Genomic DNA, 21,223 nt, shown 5'->3' on the forward strand with positions numbered 1-21,223 from the left:
ACGAAACAGAAGAACTTTTGCAGTCTTATATTAAAAGAAGTGAGGTTGTTGCCTCATATTAGTAATATAAAACTTTTGAAAAAAAAAAAAAAAAATACTGACATATAGGCCTATGTCATCATTAAGACGGTACTTAATGAAAGACCTTGTAAGACCTTGTCATAAGATCCCTTTTCTCAATTTTATCTTTCACTTTATTTGAGTAAAACAGGTTCCATACAATCAAAATTTGTTCAAACCACCCACAAACCACCCCTTGAATAGGCGTGCCATCAATATAAACACAATTATGTTTCCTATTTACAGTGCTCGGTCTACTTTATAGCCTACTTATACTTAGGCTATACGTTCTTTACAATTAATAATACATAGCATTTGTCATGAAGCAAAAAAAAAAACAACAAAAACAAACAAAAAAAAACAAAACAAACAAAAACAAATTATGACTGTGTACTTACTGTCTTTTATAAGCAATGTCGTAGCCTATGTGGATATTAACTGCAACCGCGGGAAAATGAAATGACGCACTGACAACACTAATAAAGCCTCTAATAATAGCCTATAGCAGGCTAATATTTGTTAGATAGTGTAGTTTGAAATGAGTTCTAATCATATCAAGTTCCTGTTTTCTAAAGTTACACATACTGTTCCCAGAGTCACCACACCATGGTCTCGTATTTTGGGGGTCTCATGTGACAAAAAGGTCCACCCTCATGAGGGGCTTCACTCACTCACACTGTTGCAATACAGTAGGTCCACGTACTTCCATAGGCTGGAGACGTAACATGTATAAACTGCCCACTGCCCGGTCCTGCTATTTAACAGGTGTAGCAGCAAGTGCAGCAAAGTCGTTTCTAGACAGATCTAGCCCGGGACTATGCGCTCAATCTGGGGTTTAATCGCCTTGGTGGCCACAGCAACTTTTTACTTGTATCTGCTGTCTGCGTTCCTGCCGCCGGGTCCTCGTGCCGCCCGCGTTCACGACGCTGAACCTGAACACACAGCCGATGAGTCGAAGGAGGAAGTACTCAGGTAGACTAGATCTCTCTGCGTCTTACCTCTGGTAGTAGCCTTATTTTGTGAGCAGTTCCCACTTCTACTGTTGGTAGCTGAATGAATTCTATTAAATTCTCTATTAACTGTAATGGTAATTGATCATGTATGTGTTTTAATTCTACAGGTTTAATTAGTCTTACATCTGCTGATAATAACAAATGACAAAATACTAAATAAATAAATCTTGCCCCAGGTAGAGGGGTATTTTACCTAGTAATGGAGCAATAGCCCTTTTCATGATTTTGTGCTAACTATATTGGATGATCTATGATGTAATGTAGCAGTAAGTTCACAGTGTTCTTAAGGGAAGCATCTTCCCCTACAGTACATGCAGTTTGTGATGCTCCCTTTCACCTAGTTCTCTCTATCTTTATTCATTTCACATTCTTCCTTATTTTCCTGCATGTTTGTTTGACTATTGGTTTATTCATTATATATAGCTACACCCTCATCTCAGTTCACAGAGAGACTGAAAAAGAATAAGAGATAAAATTAGAGTGAATGAGAGAGAGATGGACTTGTACTGTAAAAAGAGAAAAGCTTTGACAGTTATTTTCAGGCAGTGGCAAATATTCCGGAACACTTAGTTCCAGTTTGCCCTGTGCTCTCTCCTCATCAGCGTTACTTTATACTGTGGGAGGTGCACAGCTGATTGGCACTTAATGAACTGTAGTTCAGATGCAACCGACATCAAAATAATGTTTCGTCTCTAGAGTCTCATCTGTCCTCTCATGTCCCATAGGGACCTGATCTCTGGTCAGTTCTTATCATGCAGTTTGGTCTCACATATTGTTAATTTGTTAATTTTCTTTTTTTCATTTTAACACGTTAAGATATTTAACGCAATTAATGCAGCATCCGTTTTTTCCATCCTTTGGCTAGCATTATATTCAGGGCCTGATTTATGAATAGGCGTTAGGCACGTGCCTGCCCACATAGAGTGACAACGTCTGCTCTCGCGTCAACACAACGCGCATGCGTCATAGTGCTCTCATTAACACGTGTTGGAGATGAATATTGTGTAAATAAAGTGGTAAATTATGTTGTTGTTGTTTTTTTTTTGCTCAAACAAAGCACTCATGTTGCTTCATAAAATTGAGGTTAAACCACTGGAGTCACATGGATTACTTTAATGATGTCTTTATTAGCTTTCTGGGCATTAAAAGTGGTAGTTGCGTAGGCTGTCAATGGAGGGACAGAAAGCTTTCACACTTCATTAAATAGATCCTTATTTGTGTTCTGACGCTGCACGAAAGTCTTACGGCTTTGGAACGACATGAGTAATTAACGACAGAATTTTCATTTTTGGGTGAACTAACCCTTTAAACTGGTTTGGGTAAAAACTTGTCCACTACGTATTGGACATCTTGGTTGCTGTCTGTCAATAGTGTTAATTAAACAACAAAAGACACCGATAAAATAACTCACAGCTCTTGACTGAATAACTTTTGTAGCTTTAATAAGGATTAATGTATATATTTTAGCAGAGCATGGCAGCCCAACTGGGCCTGTAGAAAAAATGTTGATTAAAGGCACAGCTAAATGTGACATTATAATAGGTTTATGTGAAGTTCACTTACATTAAGTTGTTATATTTTTAAAAAAACCTATTAAATGTTAAAAATGATGGCACTCAATCATACTGTAATGTTGAATGTCTATAATTACAAATTTTCCCCCAGAAATTGAGAAAAATCCATTTACATCAGTAGGTGTATTGGTATCGGTGATACTGGACTTCATTCATAGTACTAGGTGATACATATTGATAAGCAAATATATATATATATATATATATAAAAAAACTTCTTTATGCTGTTTCTGCATTTCAATGTGAAATTATACAATATAATTATACCATGGTCTGTTTGAATACTTGATTCTGAATGGCTGGAAGGTGTGCAATAAAACCGTTTAATGCACTGGTAGTTGAAAGTCAGTTTAGCCTATAGTTCTATAGCGCACAATCACACACATTCACTGACTCGCACGTCCATGACTTTTATTAATAAATTAACTTCGCTGCTACTGAATTGCTATATTACTCAGCAAGGAGATGGTAATGGTGCTGTTTTTTAAGTAATTCAACTCACAGCTTCTTTGTTAGAGAGACGCTCAACAGACACAGGTAATTTACACACACATCTCTCTCTCTCTCTCTCTCTCTCTCTCTCTCTCTCTCTCTCGATAGGCTAATTCATTCAAATAAATGTTATAATTCAATTGTTGTGTTCTTTGCCTCCACATTGTGCATTAAATCGTTTTATACACAGCTAGCTAAATTAGTTATTTTTTAATCGATTGACAACACTAATATAATATTTTTTTTTAACAACATAAAACTGTTTAATGTCGCTTCAATTCAATATCTTGCTGCATAAAAGTATTAAATAAAAAAAATAAAAAATAAAAAAAAACTTACTGACATACTAATATACGTTTTAGAAATTATCCATCCATCCATTTTCCAATCTGCTAGTCCTAGGCTATCAGGGATGCTGGAACCTATCATATTATAAATTATTTAAATAATTTCTTATTAATAAATTATATTAATGTATTAAACTATTTGAATGCGACTCAACATTAGAAGTCTTGTCTCAGGATTGGGGCCTGCCAGAGGGCATGAGGTGACAGTTATAAGATCAGACAACTGCCTTCTGGAGTGCCTTGAAATCCCCTGAATTTGCTGAGATGTGCAATACTGAGGAGGAGGGAAAGAAAGAGATATCTGGAGGGTTCATACGTGACATGTACGTTTGGCATGACAAGCTAAAATAAAGTGCATTAACCTCTTGATGTGCACCCCCTTTTTGAGCCCCAAACAGGAAAATGGGGGGAAAAAAATAAATAAAAATGAGAGAAGATAAAAATAAATAAAAGGAGAGAAAAGAGGTCTCAAAAGCCCCATGCTCTTACAGTATGTCTCTTTCTGAAGACATTCAAATGTTTAGAATGACAAAAGTAGTGGAAAGCATACTGGAGTTTGATATTGAGTAATGGATCTGCTGTGTTTCCATCATCATCACATTCCATCTAAAGATCTGACCTTTTCATAGTGTCTTGTGATCCGCATGTCTTGGTTCATTTCTTGATTAGCTCACTCTTCTGTACCCTGGAAGAATATCCGCCGATGAGATTGAGATGAAGTTTTTAACGTTGTTCAGCAGTGATGGCACAGACAGCTGTACCCTATGTACTCTCCTGTGGTGTAAATAGCTGTTTGAGTCTTTGGGTGGGAATTTCCAGAGAAGGGTAATTTTGTGCATCAGTATAGTTATAAAAATCAGCTGTTTTTAAGACTATTTTCATGTGGAACATGTCAGTTCAGGTAGAGTTTTACTTCACTGCAAAAAATTTCGTATTGTTTTTGTCTTGTTTTCCAGTATAATTATCTAAAAATTCTTAATCAAATCAACATACATTTACTTGAGAAGCAATATCGCTTAAGATATTTAAAAAAAAATAAATAAATAAAAAAAAGATCTACATTTTATTTTTTATATATAGTTTATAGCTAAAAACATGAAGAAATCTGCCACTGGGGTAAGAAAAAAAAAACTTGATTAGAAGAAACAAAAGTATTTTTCTTATATTATAAGTAGAAAAATAAACTCACTTAATTTAGGGTTTTTTTTAGGTTTTTCATGATCTGTGGGGTATTTTGAGCTGCAACTTCACAGACACATTCTGGGGATACCTGAGACTTATATTACATCTTGTAAAAAGGGTCATAATAGGTCCCCTTTAAGTAATTTTTCTTAAACAAATGTATCTTTATTTAAGAGTAGACTTGCACTGCAGACAAGACAAAACTAAGAACATTTTTGCAGTGTTATTGAAGCTGTTTTGTTTATTGTCTGGTCTGTCTCTTAAACCGAAGGCTCTTATATTGTTGTTCTAATGAGAACGCTCTCAGCGTGCGCTCAGCTTGGAGCATATCACATGTTTATATTCGTCACACTGGGTACGCATGTGAAATTAAAACCTCTGTTTGGCACATGGGTGGGGAATACTGCCTCATTGCATGCCCAAATTACCCCCTGGACGGCAGTAAGGAGCTTAGATTACTCACGACTGCACAAGATATGATTCATCTGCTGGTAAGAGGCCAGTGACCACCTCATGAGAACTTCAGTCTGTAGGACTTCCATGTATTTATTGATGATTATGTTAGGTGTGTTTGAAGGCTTAAAACAAGTTGGTCTTCAAGTACAGCCAAACCTGTACACTCACACAAGCATCATTTCCACAGCTGAGAGGCTATTTCCGTCCAGTTGGTGTATCATATTTCATTCTTTCTGTCTAATCTTGCTGACAGGCTAGTGTCTAGATCAGGAGTCTTCAACCTTTTTTCAGGCCAAGAACCCCTTGGTGAATTCAAGACTGTTTTCTAACATACAGTTTTTTAGTAGAAGCTCCATAACATATTTATATACAGTACTTTATTTGCTTACCAGGCATTAAAATAATCATTATTGATATGATTATATAGCCTAATCATAAACTTTTAAGTTGTACATAATGGATCATTTTCTCATACTCACGTTGTCCCCAACCAGTATTTCTTTCTTTTTTCTCTAAAAGAAGACTTCTCGGGGTTTTTTCCTACACCAATTTTTAGACTCAAAAAATAGACACAAGATGGCGATAGTGAGGTTTTTCAGATCATTACACTCAGGTCGTATAGACTTTATTCACAGCAGCGCCATCTTTGATTTTTAACGGGAATGAAAGCGAGGCTGTGAGGGATAGACATACAACTTTTCAGTGGGTTGTACTATTATTTAACGTGCTTTTGGATTGTTCTGCTGATGAAACACTGCAAAAATATGTTTCCAAGAAATTTCAGTAGACAAAAAACTCCAGACAACATGAGCTGTGGAAAATTATGAGTGATCTAGGAGCTTACAGCTTTTTTTTTTTTTTTTTTTTTACAGCGGATGCCATTGAAAACATAATAACTCTAACCCTCACAGCCTCGCTTTCATACCTGTCATGGCGCTGCTCTGAATAAAATCAATTACAGAGCCCCTAAAGCAGGGGTGTCCAATCCTGCTCCTGGAGGGCCACCATCCTGCAGAGTTCAGCCAAAGAGTATAGAACCCAAGAGGCGACACTCTGATACTTTTTGGGCAACAGCCACTAGATGGCGCTCCGGTAGCGCGGCCGCCATTATGGGGTGAAAATACTAACTGGACCATAGAATCCTTTACATCTTACGCACCCAAAATCGGCGAATTTCACTGCCAAATCAGAAGCGCAATAGAACAGTTTTTTAAATTAAGTCACCAGTAAATTGTATGGCTCCTACAGTAAATGTTGTATTGTCTTATATATGTTTTATTTTACCAGTTGTGGAATCCAACCATTCAACCAACTGAGGTAATGTAGTTAGCCTACTTTATTGAGTATTTCCATTTTATGTAACTTTACTTATTTATTAATAGTAAATTATTAATTAATAAATTTAAGATCATCATGTTTGCAGCGAACAATATATTTCAGACCTAGTGGAGTAATAGTAGCCTAATAATAGTATCTAGGTCTGAATTGAAATATATATTGTACGTTTTAATGGATCACTACAAACATAATGATCTTATAATACATGATGCATTGCTGTGTTCGTTATCGCATAATACCCACTTTTGGACACTGCAAAAACAAGCTGTTATATTCATATATTTATTGTCCAACATTCCTAATTTTTCTGCTGCATGTCCTTAATTTAATTTCATATGTTGGTATTAGTTCAGTGTTTATAATGCTAATACTTGAACTTCAAAGAATTTTAACCCAAACTGACTGGGTTTCTAGAGAGCAAAGGTTTTGTGAAAAAAGTGGAAGACTTAAACACAAAGTGTGTAAAATAAACTGTTAAAAGGATTTGATGATCACTAGTGATAGTATTTTATTCTGTGTTGTCATCATTCAGGTTGGATTTCAGCTTTAATGTACGTGTTTTTTTGTTTGTTTGTTTGTTTGTTTTTTTTTACAAAGCAGCTGATATTAGCCTACCATAGAAACTAGTGGACTGCCGACTCGCTTTCACCCCAAAATGGCGGAAACACAGGGCCGGTGTTGCAATGGAACGTTCTATTGAGTGTCGCTTCTTGTTAGCGTATATTCTTTGGTTCAGCTCCAACCCCAATTAAACACACCTGAACCAGCTTATCAAGGTTTGCTAGGAATACTAGAATCTTCCAGTCAGGTGTGTTGAGGCAAGTTGGAGCTAAACTTTGCAGGACAGTGGCCCTCCAGGATAAAGTTTGGACACCCCTGCACTAAAGGGACATGGTAAAGGAAAAAATAAATAAATAATTGTTTTGTGTTCACTCGCAAAATGTTTGTGTTCTTTGTTGGTGAATGCAATTTATCTTGGGGGAAAGCAAAACATTTTGCGAGCGAAAGCAAAAGCATTGACATTATTTTTCATCACCTCATATTATTTTCATCACCATGTCCTTTTAGGGGCTCCGTATCATATACCTAAAGCCCACAGTATCACTCAATCCTTTGGTTATAATCCTTTTAATCCTACTGTATCAGTCTTTTTAGTGCTGGTTTAGCAATTGGGTTGATAGGAAAAGGACGACCCCTATCCAATTGGTTATAAATAAGAGAAAAAAGGTGTTACATACATTACAAATTCAGTGTCATTGTTTTACTGATCTCACAGTGTCTTATATTTTCTCCAGGTTGAAGTTCCCATCTGATCTAGAGGAGTTGAGGGAACTAGCCGAGCTGCTGCAGTTCTATAAGACAGAACACACTGGCTATGTGTTCATTCTCTTCTGCAGTGCTTATCTCTACAAGCAGTCCTTTGCCATTCCAGGATCGTCCTTTTTGGTTGGTAACAGAGGTCTACTCTGTGACACTATTAGTAGAACTACTTGAACCACCTCATTAGATTGAACTGAAAGATTTATTATCAGATTTATTATATAATAATTATCTAAATCATGTGGACATAATGCCGTATGTGTTATGTCAATACAGTTATACTGTAAAGAAGCTACTTTTTTACTGTCAATCTTTCTTGTCATGTCTAGAACATGCTGTCGGGAGCATTGTTCGGGCCATGGCATGGACTCCTCATTGCCTGCATTTTGACTACTGTGGGTTCCACCAACTGCTACCTGCTGTCCCGTACATTTGGCAAACGCCACATCATCAGGATCTTCCCCGAGAAGGTGGCAATGCTGCAGAGAATGGTGGGTCACCTCTGGCTGCTTAGCACATGAGAGAGGGATTTTCCATTAATTAATGTTCTAAAAATAGTCAGTGAGTGTATTGTATGACTTTGCATTTTGTTTGTTTATACTTGCATGTACTATAGCTCAAATGGTAGCAAACAGTGCTAGCAAATATCAATGCCAAAGTTATGGGTTTGATTGCCACTTCCCAGGGAGTGCATGAACTGAAAAATGTTATCCTTTACAAAAAAAAGTTTGCTGTTAGCATACTTCTTCTAAACTAAAAATAAAAGAGCATACTTTCAGTCTACTTTTTATGTACTTGTCAGAGGTATACTTAACAATATTATACTTGAAATGAAAATCTGATGTTTATTTGCTTACCCCCAGGGCATCCAAGATGTAGGTGACTTTGTTTCTTCAGTAGAACACAAATGATGATTTTGAACTCCAACCGTTGTGGTCTGTCAGTCGTATAATGCATGTCAATGGGAACTCCATCTATAAGAGTCAAAAAAAACATGCACAGACAAATCCAAATTAAACCCTGCGGCTCGTGACGACACATTAATGTCCTAAGACATGAAACGATCGGTCTGAACGCGCTCTGATGACGGAAGTGATCTCTCGCACTCGCGCGAGAGATCACTTCCGTCATCGGAGTGCGTTTTCAGACCTCACCAACCGGATGCTCAAGGCAGTTGGACATAGTGGTGTATTCGAGGTAAAAAATTATATAAATACTGTTCGGGTTCTCGCACAAACCGATCGTTTTGTGTCTTAGGACATCAATGTGTCGTCACGAGCCGCAGGGTTTAATTTGGATTTGTCTGTGCATGTTTTTTTTACTCTTATAGATGGAGTTCCCATTGACAAGCATTATACGACTTACTGACTGCAACGGTTGGAGTTAAAAATCATCATTTGTGTTCTACTGAAGAAACAAAGTCACCTACATCTTGGATGCCCTGGGGGTAAGCAGATAAACATCAAATTTTCATTTTTGGGTGAACTATCCTTTTAAGTAAACTTGGCTTATACTGATAAGTATACATTAAAGTCTAAGTACATTTGGCCTAAACTTGTTCTTAATCTTTTGATCGAAATATATTCAAGAAAAGTTTAATTTACTATTCTAAGTATACATGGTGTCGTTTTTACTCGTTTACTCTTTTTGTCTGATTTTATTGACTGATGTTATTGATGTTATACTGTACGATATTAGGTTCACTCAAAAACTTGCAAGTATAAAAAACTATTAATCTAGTAGTTTACTGAGAGAGTATACTTTAAAGTTTACTTTTACTGGCAGTGAAGTACAGTTCACAGTATAGTTACAATACAAAAGAAAACTTATAAACTAGGTGTGCTTACATTTTACTTCTGTTTAAAGTACTTTTAAAAGTATACTTTTACAAACTAAAAACTGCCAATTTACTTCTCAAGGAGTATTGAAATAGTACACTTGCAAGTATACTACTAGTACATTGATTTTATTATACTCTGTATTGAGCTACTTGGAAAATATACTTGAACTTATGTTTACTTAATAAAAGGAGCGTGAAGTATACTTTTTTTGTAAAGTATACATGTCGCTCTGGATAAAAATATCTGTCATAAATACAAAGTACTTGGTTTAAGAAGTTGGTCACACTATAGTTTAGGGTCCAATTCTCACTATTATCTAACTATTAACTACGACTTTTGCCTCAATAAACTACTAATTACTGCTTATTAATAGTTAGTAGGGTAGTTGTTAAATTTAGGTATTGGGTAGGATTAAGGGATGTAGATTATGGTAATGTGGAATAAGGGATTAATATGTGCTTTATAATAACTAACAGCCAATATCCAAGTAAAATGCATGCTAATAAGCAACTAGTTATTAGTGAGAATTGGACCTAAACTAAAGTGTTACCAAGAAGTTTTATATGGATTATGGACTGGTTGGCAATGAAGTTTTTTTTTTTAAGTATCTTTCCTACTAAATGATCATAGTCATGTCTTCATCGGCTCGCTATAGAACTTTATAGTTGAAACATAATACATGAGCACATGATAAATCTCTATTTCTCTCTATTAGGTGGAAGAGAACAAGAGTAGTTTGTTCTTCTTCTTGCTCTTTCTGCGATTCTTTCCCATGACACCTAACTGGTTCTTGAATGTCACCTCTCCAATCCTCAACATCCCCATCCCCATATTCTTCTTCTCCATCCTTATTGGTGAGCTTACATTGTACAGTTACAATTTAATGTATAATTGACTAATAAATGTATAACAGACTCTGATTATGAAGTACAGCTTCTGATCTTGATCTCATGATCTTAAATACTTAATTTCTTCCCAGGTCTAATCCCTTATAACTTCATCTGTGTTCATACGGGAGCCGTCTTGTCTGAGATCCACTCTTTGGATGATATCTTTTCATGGGGCACCTTGCTGCAGCTCCTGCTGATCGCATTTGTGGCTCTACTTCCTGGAGCTCTAATCCGCCGCTACAGTCAGGCCCATTTCAAACTTGATGGCCTGGAACCCAACGGACACCAAAAGGTCCTGAATGATCGCAAGACCAGATGACCCAAAGACAGACACAATAGGAGACTGCGGTCTTATGGGATGGATCATTGGTCTGGAGTCACACCTGTGGATTGGGTTATGAAGGTCCCAATGGAAAGTGGAACTGAAATACAAAATATTAGTTATCAGATGTTTAACGAAGAGAAGAGACTATTAATGTCTTAAAAGAGTACACACTCAGATTGCTGACTTGTTACATACAGACCACTGGACATTGCCTCATTTTATAGGAATTTTACAGCTTTATGTTTTTTATTGAAGCAAAAGGTTTAGTTATATTGGTGTTGTTTACCGTTTGTGTGTGACTTTATTTATTTCTGGAGTCTAAATACCTGTACATTTCATGTGTTTTTGAGTATGTTTACACATTTAACGAAAGAAAACTAAAGACTAGTTACTTACCCCCTAAATTTATTTACATGTGAATTTTATGCTTAAGAGTTGCACACACACCAAAAAAAATTATATCTAATTTCTTAAGTATTAGACATAAAAGTAATGTTCCAGTTTTATTTATACTGTATATAACTGGAGTCCTTTATAGTCTTGTAAGGCTAAAAAAAAGTGTATTTTAAGGCTTTTAAAAAGCCTTTTACATTATTATTATTATTATTATTATTTTTACAATCTTTACCATACATTAACCTCAAGCATCTTATAAGCACCTAACTGGTTCTTGAATGTCACCTCTCCAATCCTCAACATCCCCATCCCCATATTCTCCTTCTCCATCCTCATCCTTTTATTCGCAATTTACTTTCAAGTCTTAAAGGGTTAGTGTGACGAGCAGGGCGGGCGAGAGCCGTGAGGGAACGGCGCGAGGCCGGTGACGCGAGAGTTAACGAGCTCCACCTGTGAGGCGCACCGGCCTCGAGTCTCTCACGGAGGAGCTCCGGAAGCATAAAAGGAGGAGCGACGACAGTGAAGGAGGAGAGAGGACCAGGCCTGGACTTTATTTTATTATGTTTGTGTGGCCGGCAGACGTCCGCGAGGGTCTGCCGGCATTACTTTCCTTTTGTTCTTTGTTTATTTTATTAAAGTTTATTGTTGGAACGTTCGCCGGTTCCCGCCTCCTTCTTCCCCCATCATACGAACTGTGTTACATTGGTGCCGAAACCCGGGAAGAAGGAGGCGGGAACCGGCGAACGTTCAAACAATAACCTAGTTCACCCAAAAATGAAAATAATGTAATTAATTACTCACCCTCATGTCGTTCCACACCCGTAAGACCTTCGTTCATCTTCGCAACACAAATTAAGATATTTTTGATAAAATCCGATGGCTCGGTGCGGCCTATATTGCCAGCAATGTCACAGAACTTCTCAAGATCCAGAAAGGTACTAAAACATATTTAAAATAGTTCATGTGAGTACAGTGGTTCAACCTTAATACTATAAAGCGACGAGAATATTTTTGTGTGCCAAAAAAAAAATAAAAAAAATAATGACTTTTCAACAATATCTAGTGATGGGCGATTTAAAAAAAACTGCTTCATGTCATGTGATTTCAGCAGTTTGGCAGTTTGACACAAGATCCGAACCGCTGATTCGCAGTGTTTTGAATTCGCCCATCACTAGATATTGTTGATTTTGTTTTTTTTTTGGCACACAAAAGTATTCTTGTCACTTTATAATATTAAGGTTGAACCACTGTACTCACATTAACTGTTTTAAATATGTTTTAGTACCCTTCTGGGCATCTGAAAGTGTAAATTAACTTGCTGGCAATAGAGGCCTCATTGAGTCATCAGATTTTATCAAAAATATCTTAATTTGTGTTCCGAAGATGAACGAAGGTCTTACGGGTGTGGAACGACATGAGGGTGAGTAATTAATGACATAATTTTCATTTTTGGGTGAACTAACCCTTTAACAAATATAGCCTTATGCACTGATCATTTACCTGATTAGCTAAATCTTCTGGAGTTGCACAGCACATTCAGGGATTGCACACACTGCCAAATTTTTTATTAACTGACTTTGTTATCTATCTGTGTATGCATCTCTAGCTATAAAAACGCACACTAATAATGGCCTGTTTTGGACAGTGTTAGTATTAATGCCATGTATTTGAATTTACAGTGTAAACACATCTCATGCATTCAACTCCAGCTGCAGTTTAAAATGTACACATTTGTATGAATCATTGTTTATAGCAGACCATGTCAGGAATGTATGAATTATCAGCACATCACAGAACCTTTACATTCAGATGTTTCTGTGTAGGATATGATATATATTATTTAAAGAAAGAAAAAGTGTTTCCATTGCAATATGCAATTTCACAAATTGCATCTACAGGTGCTACTTGTTTAATCACTGCATTACAGAACCTTTTGCAGTGCTCGGTCCTGTTTTGAGTCAAGTTTAGCTGGAAAAATAAATCAATGTCTTAATGTGTACTACTGAAGTTGTGAAGTTTTTATTTTTTCAATAAAAGCTGTTTCTAGCTTGAAGGGTATAACTTCTGTTACAACTATGTACTGCAGTTTTCACAATTATTAAGTTCAAATTCAATAAAAGTCATTCATATGAAACAACTTGATATTTTATTGTAACCTTTTTAACAGACTTTTAAAATTTTCTAAATATTTCTACAGAATTCTACACATGCATATTCCGTGTGGGCCTATATGTAACATAAAAAACAAAACAAAACAAAACATGCTCGTTAGCATACTTGTTAGTAATTGATATAACTGCAGGATAAGAATACTGTGATATTCTATAATATTGTGTAGTCATATATTCCAACAGGCATCTTGGTTTTGCTTTAACATTTTTTGAGCTATGAAAAGAAAGACAGCTGCAGAAATAATACAGCAAAGATTATGTTTCATGTACACGTATTTGAAAATGATATGGTTTTTTAATGTTTTTGAAAAAAGTCGCTTATGCTCACCAAGGCTGCATTTATTTGATCAAAAATACAGCAAAAACAGTAATATTATGAAATATTGTTACAAATAGTTTTTTTTTTTTTTCTATTTTAATATATATTATCGATGTCACAAATAATCTTGATATAAAGATGAAGAAAAGCATTGTTTTAAAGACTCTTTATTGCTCATATCCATGAGGAGGGTGGTGAGACCCTTCCAGGAAACATAAAAGTGTATTCATGAGTGTTCGCTCAGGATCTTATTGTCCCCAACTCACCCAAGCTTGGCTAGAGCCCAGAGTATACCAATGGAATATGCCCCCCTTTTGCTCAGATCTGAAATTTGTTTGTTTATTATTTACATCATCTACATTACATGATGTTATTATAAGAGTTGATCTCAGATCAGCATTAAAGGGATAGCCTTATCCAACACCCAAATGTATTTACGGTACAAGTGGTCTAAAAAGACATTTTGAACATGAAAAGAAAGACAGCTGCAGAAATAATACAGCAAAGATTATGTTTCATGTACACGTTGTATTTGAAAATGATATGAGAAGAGATGGTCTTGAGACAGCTGGAGATCCCTCCAGTTTGACACAGCAAAATTTTACTACAGAAACCCAAATTGAGAGGATCAAATTCAATCGTGTCTAATATCATTACACTAACATTCAGCAGTAAACTATAGCTTATCCCTATACTAAACCTCACACAAATATGGTGTTAGAATAAAATTCAAAACCGACGTGTTAGATATGACATCCATTGTCCAAAAACACAGATAATAAAAATTACAGAGCCATTTGTAACAGAAGTAACAATGTCTTGCTTCTAAAATTGCCTATACAGGTTGAAGAACACTACGTATGGTTGGATTAAGCTGTATTCTTAGACATCATATACGTGTATCTGTCAAGACGATTATTTCAGTACAAACATAAACTGCAAGAAACAAAGTACTGTCAACACAAATGTTGCCCAAGAGTTGTATTAACCTCAAGAGTTCAAACGGTCCATAAAGCAACGATCAGTTTCTGATGCAGGGGTCTGAAACCTCTTTCGCCAGAACAAGCAGGTAATGTTGGTGCCTTGCGCTAATTCTTTTTTTCTTCTTGTTCTTTTATTTAGAAAAATAAAAAAATGCTCCAAGTTTGAGAGCTTTATAAGGTATACAAAATATGCAAAAGGGAGAAAAGGTCAGACTGAGGTACCCTGTTCTTGAGGTAGAACGTTATATTGTACTGGTTCACACAAAGCTGTGTGGACTTTCAATATACCATTTTTATGTCTCAATCATGGTTGTATCAGTTGCTTAATATCAACGTTACGGTCTATGATTGTGTTTAGACAGTACAGTACTGAAACGCTGGCTGTTTGCATTTGATCAATCAAGAAATACCAAAACCAATACTTTTGAACTGTACTTTGTGCATGTCACCTATATACATAGTTTATTCCATTAGCCTTTCCAATGTGCAACATTAAAAGACTTAATGATGTCATTTATATCCTTCACCAGTCAAATCACCTTTATATATTACAAAAAAATGGGGAAATGTCTTCACAAATAATAAAATACAACACATCGCTTTTGCCTTGGCTTTGTGCTTGTCTTTTTTTCAAAAACACACATTTACAGACATTTTTGTCTTCTCTGTCTGTGCACACACTCCCTAATGCAAACACGCACTTGCAGAAGATACTGTGCACTCATCTCAGCACATGAAATCAGAGGAGGGATAGAGAATCTTGTTTGCTACACAGAAAGTACATGTTTCCAAAAGGAATTCGCACCATATACATTCATGAGTGTCAGGAAGACCCACGGGCTCCTGTTACAGGACCTACAGAAAGTGCAGTTTGCACATGAAATTCTGTTTTTGTGTTCAAAAGTTTGGAGTCGGTAAGGTTTTTTAATGTTTTTGAAAAAAGTCGCTTATGCTCACCAAGGCTGCATTTATTTGATCAAAAATACAGCAAAAACAGTAATATTATGAAATATTGTTACAAATAGTTTTTTTTTTCTATTTTAATATATATTTAAATGTATTTAAATGTGAGGGCAAGGCTGAACTTTCAGCTGCCTTTACTCCAGTCTTCAGTGTCACATGATCCTTCATTCTGCCAATTAGGTGCTTCAACATTTATTTAACATTAATGTTGAAAACAGTTGTGCTACTTATTATTGTGGAAATTGTGATTTTTCAGGTTTCCACAAAAATACATCCTTGCTGAATAAAAGCGTTAATTTCATTTTTAAAAAATAAAGAAATCTTACTGACCCCAAACTTTTGAATGCTAGCATATGTTAATAGTAAGGGTATGTGTAATATCTTAAGTGGGGAGTACAGGATGTCAACACTAGATTCCCAAAGTAAGATAATCTAGATTTTCTTCTATTTTGGGACTGCAGTTTTTTTTTTTTTTTTTTTTTTAGGTTTTATGCACAGTTGGCACACAGACAGCTCTCATTTTGTGTGAGGACCCTGACAGCAACATCATGTTGGCCCAGATCCGGCCCACATCTGGCCCGCATGTAATCTACATGTACCAGATGTGGGCCGGATCTGAGCCACACTATGTTGCTGTCTGGGGAATAAGATGGGAACAGGGAAGCATTTAAAGGGTTAGTTCACCCAAAAATGTAAATTATGTCAGGCCTGCATCACCAGCAATAACACTTCCTTTTTCAATGCCCAGAAAGCTACTAAAAACATATTTAAAACAGTTCATGTGATTACAGTGGTTCAACCTTAATATTATAAAGCGACGAGAATGCTTTTTGTGCACCAAAAATAACAAAACAGCAACAATATCTAGTGATGGGCGATTTCCAACCACTGCTTAATGAAGCTTCAAAGCTTTATGAATCTTTTGTTTCGAATCAGTGGTTCGGAGCGCGTATCAAACTGCCAAAGTCATGTGAACTATTGAAGTTTCAAAACACTTATGACGTAACGAAGCCTCGTTTACTAAAATCATGTGATTTTGGCACTCTGAACCACTGATTCGAAATAAATGATTCGTAAAGCTTTGAAGCTTCATGAAGCATCATTTTGAAATCGCCTATCACTAGATATTGTGGAATAAAGTCAATATTTTGTTATTTTTGGCGCACAAAAAGTATTCTCATCGCTTTATAATATTAAGCTTGAACCACTATAGTCACATGAATGGTTTTAAATATGTTTTTAGTAGCTTTCCGTGCATTGAAAAAGGGAGTGTTATTGCTGGCGATGCAGGCCTTGCTGAGCCATCGGATTTTATCAAAAATATCTTAATCTGTGTTCCGAAGATGAACAAAGGTCTTACGGGTGTGGAATGACATTGAGGGTGAGTAAATAATGACATAATTTTCATTTTTGGGTCAACTAACCCTTTAAGAAAAAGAAATATAGTTTTTTAAAAAAAGGAACAGAGAACAGGGCAGCAAGCAGAGGAGAACACTCAGACTCAGCAGTAGAAAAAAGAGGAACTGGAAGTAAAATGCTGGCGCACAAGTTAGCTCTCTACTTACATCATGTTACATACTTTGTAACATCACTTAATGCTTTTAGTTATGGTGCTGGACTAATTAGTTACTAGAAAAAGTCGACAAACAAATCTGATTACTTACATTAAATAGTCTGAAATTCTGTAGAATAAACCTATAGAATTTTTTTAGAATCATATTAACATATTGCTGCGCAATTTTCTTATATCTTTTAATAAATTAGTAGACCTAATGAACAACTAGACCTGCAAGTCTCTAAGAAATCTACCTGCAGTGTGCCTTCACCTCATCCAGTACTCTCCATCACAGTGCACAAATCCTCTATATAGTCTCACATCAGCTTAATCAGTAATAAAAAGAGCTCAGTGAAATATCAGGTCCATCTCATAAAATGATCTCTCTGACCTGATAATACTCTCGATCATCTTTCAGGTTCATTCATATCCGCACGGCCAAATGCTTTTGTGCTTTAAGTTCTTTGGTTGTTTTTAACTGCTGGTCCTCTTCATCAGCTTTTGTCTCTCTCTGTTTCCCGCTCTGTCTCGCTCTCCCTTTGTCTATCTCTTTAATTCGTTCTTTCTTTCTTTCGTTGATTTCAATTTGTCCTCGCATGAGCTACATTCATTAGCTGCTGCTTGCTGGCATCTGCTGATCATTTTGATGGTTGTGAGGATGTTGGCACCATTTGCTGGTGTTTCCGCTCTTGCTGTCTGACCTGTTGTACGATCTCTCTGATCTTGCGCTGGGCCGTCTGCAAACAAACACACCGTAGCCAGAGGTGACTTGAGTGCACATGCAAATACATCAGCTAATATTTTAAGAACCTGAATGAAAAAGACACAAATTATGGCAAATATATATAAAGCAGCACACCTATCTCTGCCTAGCAACTTTTAAAATAAATTGTCTAAAAGAGGAAAATCAAAAGTACCAGTAATTTCGTAACAATAAATTTATGAATAATAATTATGTCATGTTGACGATGCTTTGCAATTATCTAGAACTAGCCAACAGTTGTTCTTGGGTGCTAGATGAAGCTCTACAACCAATACTTGTTGTAAAGAAAGTTAATTTCCACCACACTTTATAGACTTAATCTTACATTGATCATTGCACATACATAAAGCACATCAAATATGGTAAAATGAAGCTCAACTGTGTTTGCTTGATGCAGGAGAACAAACCTTATTACTTATTGTGGAAGCTTAAACATGCTTGTGACACACAAGTACAAACCATATTGGTTTTCGTGTATCAAGCAAACATTTTTGAACTTCTGTTTACCATATTTGCTCTATGTATATGTGTTGATCAATGTTTATATGTGAATAAGAGCAAAAATGTCTCTTTTAGAAGACTTGTATTAAACAGCTTGATTCATATAAATTACTTGTGATGTCTGTGAACTTTTTGAAGCTTAAAATTTGGGCTGTGTGGACATTCAATGGATGCAAAAACAATTATGAAATAAGAAAGATATATGAAAATTGTCACATTTTCAGTTTGCTTATTGCTTCTGTTTAATCAGCTCCTGTGTTCCTTTGTTCAATTTCCGCTGTGTTTGATTAATTATCTCATTTCAGTTTGTTATTTAGGCTGCACCCTTGCCTGCACTCTTTGTCCTGTCACTGTTGTGTTAGATGTATTTGCAACTACCTCTCTGCCTGTCTTTTTGAGTTATAATTAAACTTTTGAGATTTTGGAACCTGATTCATCTGTCTTCATCGGTCTGCCCGCATACACATATATGAGGTAAAACTTTAGTTTAGGGTCCAATTCTCACTATTAACTAGTTGCTTATTAGCTTGCATATTACTAGGATTTTTGGCTGTTTATAATATATTACACATATTAATGCCTTATTCTGCATTACCATTTTCTACATCCCTTAATCCTGCTCAATACCTAAACTTAACCTTGCCTTACTAAATATTAATAAGCAGTAATTAGGAGTTTATTGAGGCAAAAGTCATAGTTAATAGTTAGTTAATTGTGAGAACTGGACCCTAAACTATAGTGTGACCAAATAAGAATATGAAAGTCAAATGGGTGAGACATGAGGGTGAGTAAACAATGATATAATTTTCACTTTTGGGGGAAATTTCCATTTAACTTCTAATATGACAATAATGACAATAAACTTGACTTGGTTTGACACTGGTGTTTTATACAAATTCAAATAAAAGTGTAACCAGTTTAATGCCTGGAGTAATGTCAAAAACATACCTGACTGGCAAAGAAATGTCCAATTATCTTAACAAACACTTCATCATTCTCATCTGGTGTCTGGTCCCGTGGTACAATGACCTCAGCACTGGTGAGATTCTGTAGCTCATTGACCTGTGGGTGGTAAGAGGTCAGAGGTTAGACACATAGACCCCATTTAGACCTGATATTAACATTGAAATCACAAGTGAACAGTGCTAAATGTTTCCCAAGTTTATATAAAGATGGGCAATGATGTTGTCCAACAATCAACTACTGAGATTTACTAATTACTTAAAGGATTAGTTCACTTTCAAATGAAAATTACCCCACCCTCAAGCCATCCTAGGTGTACTTGACTTTCTTCTTTCTGATGAACACAATCGGAGATATATTAATAAATATCCTGACACATCCGAGCTTTATAATGGCAGTGAGCAATACCAACGAGTATGAAGCTGAAGATAGTGCCTCCATCCACATCCATCCATCATAAACGTGTACTCCACACGGCTCCAGGGGGTTAATAAAGGCCTTCTGAAGCGAAGCGATGCATTTGTGTAAAAATATCCATATTTAACAAGTAAATATGAAGCACAATCCGTCAGACCGCCTTCCATATTCAAGTTAGGAAGAAAGCACAACGACTCTCGCAGTTCCCAGTTCAAAAAGTGCTACGTTCTATGCCTTCCCTATTCAACTTACAGAAAAAGCTTAACTGACGCGACGCCAGTTCCGTTTTTTTTTCGTAACTTGAATACGGAAGGCGGCCTGGCGGAAGCTAGATATTTTACTTCATAACTTGTTAAATATGGATTTTTTTTTTTTTACACAAAAGCATCGATTCGCTTCAGAAGACCTTTATTAAATCCCCAGAGCCGTGTGGAGTACATGTTTATGATGGATGGATGTGGATGGATGCAGTTTCTTCAGCTTCATACTCGTTGGTATCGCTCACTGCCATTATAAAGCTCTGATATGTCAGGATATTTATTAATCTTATTTATTCATTAATTTTATTAATCTCCAGTTGTGTTCATCAGAACGAAGAAAGTCATGTACACCTAGGATGGCTTTAGGGTGAGTAAAGCTTGGGGTAATTTTCATTTGAAAGTGAACTAATCCTTTAAGGAAAGAACTGGACTAAAACGACAATGAGCATACGTGACATTTTTTAATCCCGTTTGTGGCAAGATTAAAATTTGGAAATGCATCTGAAAGCAAGGTGTGCTGTTTATTTTTACTTTTATCAACAAGCAGTAACATATTCAGTGATGTATGTAGTCCCTCGAAATCCGAACACAAGTGGTGACAGATGTGTTACTACCAGGTGTAAACAGCAATCTGTCTCACTTGACTTGTGATTGGATCACCCAGGACAGATGTTAAAACCATGCATAAACACAAACAAAGCACACATACCGTTTTTCCACCTTTCCCGATGACTCGTCCGGCGGCGGTTGAAGGTACTTTTATATGTGCCTCCAACTTCACCTCTTCCTTAGCTGTGAAAAAATTCTCCTCTTTCAATTTCCCATATATCCTCCCCTGTGCCTACAGCCACACACACACACAGATGAGTAAAAGAGAAATGAGGGATGAATAAAGAGATCGATGTAAAACACCCTGAGCTGGGTCCTGCCTAATGGAACCTGTATCCTGAAGAACAGGAGCATAAATGACTGAATTATGGCTTTTACCTTGAACTGAGCCTCTGGTGGTCCAGTGATGATGACCATCCGCTCAGGCTCATCAGGACTGTCTGGTGCAGCAATCTGCAGTGACACAAAACAGCACTTTCTTTTCC

The 21,223-nt window shown here is 36.3% G+C and overlaps 2 protein-coding genes across 7 annotated transcripts in view; one reads left to right on the top strand and one right to left on the bottom strand.

Moving 5' to 3' along the window:
• The first annotated feature begins 730 nt into the window (after window positions 1-730).
• On the top strand, window positions 731-11,242 carry tmem41ab (transmembrane protein 41ab). Its single transcript, XM_051909534.1, has 5 exons — window positions 731-1,032; window positions 7,758-7,908; window positions 8,112-8,273; window positions 10,339-10,477; window positions 10,603-11,242. Exons 1-5 carry the CDS (start codon window positions 878-880, stop codon window positions 10,830-10,832), a joined length of 837 nt encoding a protein of 278 aa, XP_051765494.1. The 5' UTR covers window positions 731-877; the 3' UTR covers window positions 10,833-11,242.
• Window positions 11,243-13,875: 2,633 nt separating this feature from the next.
• Window positions 13,876-21,223, bottom strand: part of igf2bp2b (insulin-like growth factor 2 mRNA binding protein 2b) — a 50,200-nt gene continuing 42,852 nt past the window's right edge. For all 6 annotated transcript variants that reach the window (XM_051910701.1, XM_051910388.1, XM_051910547.1 and 3 more), the window contains 4 exons: window positions 21,117-21,191; window positions 20,839-20,970; window positions 19,438-19,551; window positions 13,876-17,962 (listed from right to left, as the gene is read on the bottom strand). In XM_051910701.1, coding sequence (XP_051766661.1) covers window positions 17,864-17,962; window positions 19,438-19,551; window positions 20,839-20,970; window positions 21,117-21,191 — 420 coding nt within the window. In that variant the 3' untranslated portion in view covers window positions 13,876-17,863. The remainder of the gene's footprint in view (window positions 17,963-19,437; window positions 19,552-20,838; window positions 20,971-21,116; window positions 21,192-21,223) is intronic.

The sequence above is a fragment of the Ctenopharyngodon idella genome, chromosome 1 (genome assembly GCF_019924925.1).
Source record: "Ctenopharyngodon idella isolate HZGC_01 chromosome 1, HZGC01, whole genome shotgun sequence".
Taxonomy (NCBI): Eukaryota; Metazoa; Chordata; class Actinopteri; order Cypriniformes; family Xenocyprididae; genus Ctenopharyngodon; species Ctenopharyngodon idella.

Excerpts from the sequence above, each read along its gene's own strand:
- tmem41ab (XM_051909534.1), top strand. The coding sequence starts at position 878 with ATGCGCTCAATCTGGGGTTTAATCGCCTTGGTGGCCACAGCAACTTTT. Across the intron at positions 1,033-7,757 it reads TCGAAGGAGGAAGTACTCAG|GTTGAAGTTCCCATCTGATC; the intron begins GTAGACTAGATC and ends TATTTTCTCCAG. Across the intron at positions 7,909-8,111 it reads TTCCAGGATCGTCCTTTTTG|AACATGCTGTCGGGAGCATT; the intron begins GTTGGTAACAGA and ends TGTCATGTCTAG.